At 46.8% G+C, this 8,065-nt stretch overlaps 1 protein-coding gene across 1 annotated transcript; it reads left to right on the top strand.

The window, feature by feature from the left end:
* The first annotated feature begins 3,801 nt into the window (after positions 1-3,801).
* On the top strand, positions 3,802-7,719 carry LOC143036179 (uncharacterized). The gene is made up of 2 exons (XM_076203427.1): positions 3,802-4,690; positions 6,932-7,719. The coding sequence occupies exons 1-2, from the start codon at positions 3,802-3,804 to the stop codon at positions 7,717-7,719; spliced, it is 1,677 nt and encodes a 558-aa protein (XP_076059542.1).
* The last annotated feature ends 346 nt before the right edge of the window (positions 7,720-8,065 follow it).

The raw sequence follows: 8,065 nt of genomic DNA, 5'->3' as shown, positions 1-8,065 counted from the left end.
ATGTCAGTATTGCTGCGCCTCGTGTCGTTACTCCAACTCTCGTGGGCGGGGAGTTGGGTGTGTGTGTGCGGGTAAGGTCATAGCATTACCCATAGATCGGTCATACGAGCTCTGAGCTCTCTTCCGGGAGGGAAATAGCTGTCGATCACGAGTCCAAAGCGTGATCCAAAGACCAAGGTGAATCACAGTGGAATACGCCATAGAACAAGGATGGGCGACCTTTGCTTGACACGGGTGCAAAACCTGGCATACTAACGACTTTTATTCGACATGTGAAACCCAGAAAGCACTTTGGTAACCGCATCCTTGTGTTCAGCGGCCGTTTTTTTTTTTTTCAATTTCTTTTTTTGTAATTTTTCTGTACGTTAATTATTGGAATTACTTCATTATTCTTATTAAACAATTATTTTTGAGCAGATGGCAAACGCCTCCCTCTGTAACATTTTTTTAGCTCTCGGAGGGGGGGGGGCAATAGTTTGGTAACCACCGCCATATAGGAGTCCCGATAAAAAAAAAAAAAAAAAAAAAAAAAAAAAAAAAAATCCCGCTTGCGTTAGGGGCATTGGCGCTCAGATGAATAAAGTAATTTGGTTTTAGCCAAAAATATTCAAACAGTCTACTCAACTAACGTGTTTTATACAATCTTCTATGATCACATTTCATTCAGCACCAATTGGGATCCAGATTTCATCTGTGTTGCTACAGTTTAAGTTGAAAAAAAATGTCTTTGGTTGTAAGATAGCTCAAAACAGAGTAAATGAAATTTTGGTTTCATCAGAAGTCATGTCCCCACTTTACGTGAAAACAAGTTGGTCAAATTTCCCCAAACTGCAGTGCTGTCAATGCGACTCTCAACCAGACACTTTGCAAGAAGTACTGCACCTCACTGCTGAGGCCTCCAACAAAGATATTCAGATAAGATATCAATAGGTTCCCTCATATGTGGGGTTGCACGGTAATGAAAAGGCGGATGGGGCAGCCAAGAAGGGCGGCCTGGCGCCTAAGGAGGACATGATTTCCATCCAATTCACGGTCAGCGACGCCCTACACAAGACCAAGAGAGCCATCTGGGAGACCTGGAAGGTAGACTTCACCCTACGTCGCTCCAGTAAAAAGATGCACAAAGTGTCAACTCCTGGGGCACTCTAGGAAGGAGTGCCGACGCAAGGCACCTCGGTGCGCTAAATGCAGCAAAGGACATCCTACCCAGGACTGCAGAGAGCAGCAACTTCTCTGTGTAAATTGCTGTGAAAATCACTCTGCTGCTTATCACGGATGCCCAGAAGTAGCTATTAGGAGGGTAACGCATGAGATAAAAAAACAGAGATATGTCACCTTCTCGGAAGCTCTAGCTGCTGCCAGGGAGCGATGGACTACCCACCTTAAAGAAGAGTGGGCAAAGGAGAGGGACTTTGGGACAGCGCCCAAGTCCCCTAAAGACCTTTTAGAAAACGCATCCCCAACCCAGGCGGTTAAATCAAAAGACTCCATAACAGCTGTTTCACCTGGCACTGAGCCTCCACCAACAAGTGAGAAAGTAAGTCCGTGCCCAAAAAGAAACGCCGCCCCAACGACGCCGCCCCAACGACGCCGCCCCAACGACCACTACCACCGAAATGGAAGAAAAGAAGAGGATTAAGAAACGTAAGATAAGGAGAAGAAAGACAGGCCAGATCATCCCCCCCCCCCACCCCGAGGGATCCTTCCCCACCAACACGAACCTTCCTCCTGAGACGTCTCCTCCCATAGTGGAAAAAGAAATAAGGGCACTCTCACACGACAGAGCAGCCTTATTCCCAGCGCCCTCCACCCCCCTCTCAAGCTCCATCGAGAGCCTGAAAGCCACAGTCGAAACAATACAAAAAGATCTAGCTCGTTCCAACCCACAGGCAGCTCGGCTTCTAGACGGAATCTTCGTGATTCTTGGTAAAATCATAGAAATTGGAAATCATGGCTGTGCTTAGAATTATTCAATGGAACTGTCGGGCAATAAACACTGCCTGGGATCAACTAGTGCAGCATCTCGTCAAACACCACTACGAGGTAATTGTACTACAATCACTTCGGAAACGCCCTCTCCAGCTACCAACTCTGCCAGGCTACCACTACCCTCCCTTCTATGGGACTGATGCTTCAGGCGAAGCAAAGGTAGCCACGTATGTCTCCCTAGGATTAGCCGCCCAAGTCGGAACCTTGCCTGGACCTCCACTGGAGGCAGGATATGGTACGGTCTCTTCTGTCAAGGTGAAAGAAGACCAGACCATTAACATACTAAATTATTACAATCCAGAAACGACTAGGCACTTTGAATGGTTTGGAGCCTTCACTGACAACTAGGTAGTGGTGGGAGATTTTAATCGTCTCGACGCCCTATGGGAAGACGAATATTCCCATTCCTCTCCTGAACTCGCCTCACAGTTAGACTCCCTGGATATGGTCCTCCTCAACGATGGCACCCACACCAGAGTTCCAGACGTGGTAGGGCACAGTAAGTCAGCCATCGACTTATCTTTCGTATCCTCAAACCTAGCGGGAGCCACGGACTGGTTCACACTTGGGGACCCTTTGTCTTCAGATCATCTCCCTATCTGCGTCTCCATACACCTCTCACCTGTAGTCCACCTGCCTCCACTGCAAGGAAACCTTAACCTTCAAAAGACAAACTGGACTGCATGCAAAGAGTTCTTGAAAAACGGTGACATTAGCCTAGACCTCGACAACTCGGTGGACAGCTTAAATCAACAGTTCACCGGCATAGTTCTGGCAGCAGCCAGACACGCAATCCCCTTCGTCAGCACAGGTCAGAGAAGGCGTGGCCACCCTTGGCGAACGGAGGACTGCAAGATTGCTGTCCACAACAAAAGGTTGGCCTACCATCGGTACAAGAGAGAAGGGTCGGAAGAAGCCTTCATCGAGATGAAGCCAACAAATTCGCGTTGCAAGAGGACCATAGCCCAAGCAAAGCTTACATACTGGATGAATAGCAAGGACAACACTTTGGACCTAAGCGCAGCTTGGAAAAAGGTCAAGATCCTAAAGAGCCGATATAACCCACCGGATAATGACCTTACAGCCCCAGACGATACGATACTGTGCACTCCTGAGGAGAAGGCTGAAAGCTTTCTCCACCATTTTGCTAGTGCAAGTACCATGACCAGCCTCCCCGAAGCACAACTGCGCCTCCGTCGCGAACAAGAATCCCGAATGGATCTTTCTCCACCGAAAGGGGAAGATTCGAGCCTAACCCTACAAGAATTGCGCTGGGCACTCAGGGTAACCCGGACAAACAAGAAGTCGTCTGGAGCAGATAAGGTCACATACCCTCTCCTACAGAAACTGCCGCCTTCCATGCAAATGAATCTGCTAAGATTATATAACAAATGCTGGAGGAAAGGCGTTGTTCCTAGCGCCTGGAAGCACGCTATTGTGGTACCAATTCCCAAGGCAAGCATGAGCAGGAAAAGCGTAACCAACTACAGGCCTGTCTCGCTCACCTCCCATGTAGGAAAGCTCTACGAGCGAATAGTACTGAATCGACTGAAGTCCCAGGTGGAAGACAAGGAAGCCCTCCCAAAACTTCAAGCCGGATTTAGAAAATGGAGAAGCATCACTGACCACATCGTGCGACTCTCCGAACATATCCGTAGGGCCCAAAGACAGACGGATTCTATAGACGTGCTTTTTAGATATTGTCAAAGCTTTTGATACCGTCTGCCATGGTAAACTGCTATCTAAACTCAAGTCTATGGAGTTTCGCCGGGACTGTACAAAATTGTGCAGTCCTTCCTTTCTGGTCGATCCATGGTTGTACGCTGGAAAGGACGCCTCAGCCGATCGTCAACCATTGATATGGGAGTCCCCCAAGGCTCCGTAGCTGCCCCGCTCCTCTTCATATTGCTCCTTGGGGATGTAGGAAAAGGAGTGAGAAAGGACACTGTCGTCACAGCCTATGCTGATGACATAGCATTATGGAGGAAAGCTAGGCACCGGCGGCCCAAAAAGGATTCTGACCAGCACAAGTCAGAACTCCGTCTCTTTCAGAGACATGCTGACCTGGTAATGACCCAACTGACCGACCTGGGCTTCATGCTCTCCGCAGCAAAGACTGTGTACATGCCAGTCCACGGCATAGGTTACAACAGGGGAGACTACCCTGACTGGAATTACATCAAAGTGGACGGAACTCCCATATACCCAGCTAAGGCAGTTCGATATTTAGGGGTCATCTTCCAGAGAGACGGAAAATGGACTAGCCACATAAATCAGGTCATAATAAACGCTAGACGAGCCCTAAACCTCGTCCAAGTCATCTTCCGAGAGCCCTGGGGTCAAAGGAGGGAAACACTGATATCCATAGTCAAGGGTTCGGTACGCTCCCGGCTCCTCTTCGGATCTGCTGCCATGCACGATCTTCCCCCGGGGGTAGTGTATAGATTAGCCAGAGTGGAGTGCCAAGCGCTCCGCCTGGGTCTCGGTTTGCCAGCATCAGTTCCACATGAACAAGTATATAATGAAGCAGGTGCTCTTCCTCTTTGGTATCAACTGAAGAAAGATGCCTGCAAATACTTGTTCACCAGTGCTAAAGTTGCAAATTCTACGGATGAGGAGCTCCGGGAGGATTGGTTGCCGGCCTCACAGACGACGCACATTCAAGATCTGCCTGGCTCCGTCCAAGATCTAGATATACCAGGTCTAACCACTTCCGACCGAATTTCGAGAGAGTTGGTGCAGCGGGCCCGTGACATCACCTGGCTGCTCAAAGTGGGCTTCGCCCGTCCCGTTGCTGTTAGTTGTAGCTGGCTCGTCGTACGGGGAGTGTCGCTGCCCCCGCTCGCACCGCTCCACGCAATTAGTTATATTCTGACAATGAAGATCTATATATACCGGTATATATAGATCTTGACAATATGGCTTATTGTACCATAAAAGGTTGTGGCTCAAACCAAAGAGGAATTAAGCCAAATGTTAATTTTCATCGTTTCCCTGCAAATACACGCACATGTGAACGTGTACACATATAAGCACACACGACACATCTCCCCGTAAAATACAAGTATATAAAACACACACACACACACTCACATATATGTATATATATATATATATATATATATATATATATATATGTGTGTGTGAACGTGTACACATATAATACACACGACGATATCTCCCCCTTTCCGTAAAATAAAAATATACAAATACTATCTGCTCTATCAAATTTCTCGGTGGCGTAATCGGTTGAGAGTCAGGCAAGCAAAGTGAAGGTGTCGGCGATAATTGGCTCGAAACCAGTCCAATTTTTTTTCAGTCTCGCTGCGCTTCGAGTCGTTACTCCAACTCTCGTGGGCGGGGAGTTGGAGATATGTGTGCGTGTAAGTTCATAGATCGGACATACGAGCTCTGAGCTCTCTTCCGGGAGGGAGATAGCTGTCGATCACGAGTCCAGTACGTGATCCAAAAGACCAAGATGAATCACACACACATGTGAACATGTACACATATAAGCACACACGACGATATATCCCCTTCCAATAAAATACACGCACACACACACACACACACACACACACACACACACACACACACACACACACACACACACACACACACACACACACACATATGTGAACGTGTACACATATAAGTACACACGATGATATCTCCCATTCCCGTAAAATAAAACTATATAAATACACACACACACAATTAAATAAATAAATTATTCGGTGGCGCAATTGGCTGAGAGTGTGATATACAATGGTAAGATATTGGCGGTACCTGGTTCGAATCCTATCCAGGATGATTTTTTTTTCAGTCTCGCTGTGTTTCGAGTCGTTACTCCAACTCTCGTGGGCGGGGAGTTGGAGATATGTGTGCGTGTAAGTTCATAGATCGGGCATACGAGCTCTGAGCTCTCTTCCGGGAGGGAAATAGCTGTCGATCACGAGTCCAATACGTGATCCAAAAGACCAAGATGAATCACACACACATGTGAACATGTACACATATAAGCACACACGACGATATATCCCTTTTCATAAAACACACACACACACACACACACACACACACACACACACACACACACACACACACACACACACACACACACACACACACACACACACACACACACACGCACACACACACACACACACTATAGTTTAATAAGAACAATCAAAGTTGCATTTACATACCTGGATGAAGAAATGGTGAAGAAAATTCTAATCACCCTGATAAGACCAAGATTGGAGTATGCAGCAACGATATGGTCACCAAGTGCAAAAAAAAAAAAAATGTATAAAAAAACTTGAAAGAATACAAAGAGCAATTACAAAATTGGCACCAACACTCTCAAAACTATCATATGAAGAGAGACTAGCAAAACTTGAACTACAGACACTAGAGCAAAGAAGAGAGAGAGGAGATTTTATAGCTATTTACAGAATCATGAAAGGCATAGAAATTACTGATAGAGAGAATCTGATAAAATGGGATGACAGAAATACAAGAGGACATGGAAAGAAAATAAAAAAAAAGACAGCTTTAGAAGAGACATGAAAAAGAACAGCTTTCCTCACAGAGTAATAGACAGTTGGAACAAGTTAGATGAGAAAGTGGTGTGTGCAAAAACAATACATGAATTTAAAAATAGTTTAGATAAAATGAGATACGAAAACGGGACAACACGAGCATAGCTCCCCTTCCCGTAAAATACAACTAGGTAAATACAACTAGGTAAATACACACACACACTGATAATAGCAATGAGCTAGAGAGAGAGAGATAACAGGGGGGGGGGTATAATAATTCCAGTCTTCCTTAGCGTTTCACAGTTTTCTTCGGTGTTTCACAAAGAGAAAACGGAAACATCCAAATGACGTCAGAAGCTGTGCAGAACTGCTCAAGCGGTCAGACCTGGTATATTTAGATCTTGGCTCCGTCAAGAACCTCTGCATAAAAGCCGGGCTTCCTCCCGATGCGAGACAACTTGTTACCCAGTGTCAGGTGGATCTCTTTCACCCCTGGGTACTCAAACCACCAACAGTTGTCTCAGAAATTCCGGGATTGAGATACCAAGACGGTCCCTATCTTCTCCTAGCACATGTGAGGGAGATGATAAGGACGGAGTACAAGGAGGACTTTCTTGTCTACACAGATGGCTCTGTGCTTGAGGATGGCCGCACAGGCGCAGGGATATTCTTGGAAAACACACAGGAGTCCATCTCCGTGAAGCTTCCCCCCACCTCCATCTTCTCGGCCGAATTAATCGCCATTCGGGAAGCCATTAAAATAGTTCTCGCTCTTCCCCATCCGCCAGCTTCCATCACCGTGCTCTCAGATTCAAGAACCAGCCTGAAGGCACTGCAGAGCTGTCAATGCGACTCGCAGCCAGACACTTTGCAAGAAGTACTGCACCTCACTGCTGAGGCCTCCAACAAAGCTATTCAGATAAGATATCAATGGGTTCTCTCACATGTAGGGTTGCACAGTAATGAAAAGGCGGATGGGGCAGCCAAGATGGGCGCCCTGGCGCCTGAAGAGGACATGATTTCCATCCAATTCACGGTCAGCGACGCCCTACACAAGATCAACAGAGCCATCTGGGAGACCTGGAAGGCAGACTTCACCGCCACTGCCATCGCTCGTGGATGGCCGACAACAACCTGCCACGGAGGAAAAACCCCGACCTTCCCCTCTGTACCCCCTATATGTTAGCATGATATCCAGACTAGGGGTAAATCATTGGCGAGCCAATTTCGTAAATCTTCTCTGTACCTGTGGCAGAGAACAGGTCTCTTTCAATCACTGCCTTTTCGTTTGCAGACAGTTGAGGGACCATTATAAAGATTTAAGAAATCTCTTCGGAGATCCTTCCACCGCCCTAGACCATTTGAGGGCAAACAGCACATCAGACGCCGGAAAATCTCAAATAATCCTGGCTGCTGCCAGCCTAATCTGCTCTTCCCCCGTGGGAGGCCTACTATGACCCCCTCCAGCCGGGTCAAATATAACAACATTCAACACCTCGGTAAATAAATAAATATAAAATTGAATTAATAAA

Source organism: Oratosquilla oratoria, chromosome 20 (genome assembly GCF_046742065.1).
Source record: "Oratosquilla oratoria isolate Oo_2021 chromosome 20, ASM4674206v1, whole genome shotgun sequence".
In the NCBI taxonomy this organism is placed as follows: Eukaryota; Metazoa; Arthropoda; class Malacostraca; order Stomatopoda; family Squillidae; genus Oratosquilla; species Oratosquilla oratoria.
This window is presented reverse-complemented; position numbering and strand designations above follow the sequence as displayed.

Coding starts and splice junctions, on each gene's coding strand:
- LOC143036179 (XM_076203427.1), top strand. CDS start 3,802: ATGGTTGTACGCTGGAAAGGACGCCTCAGCCGATCGTCAACCATTGAT. Junction 4,691..6,931: donor CCAAGATCTAGATATACCAG/GTCTAACCACTT, acceptor TGGTATATTTAG/ATCTTGGCTCCGTCAAGAAC.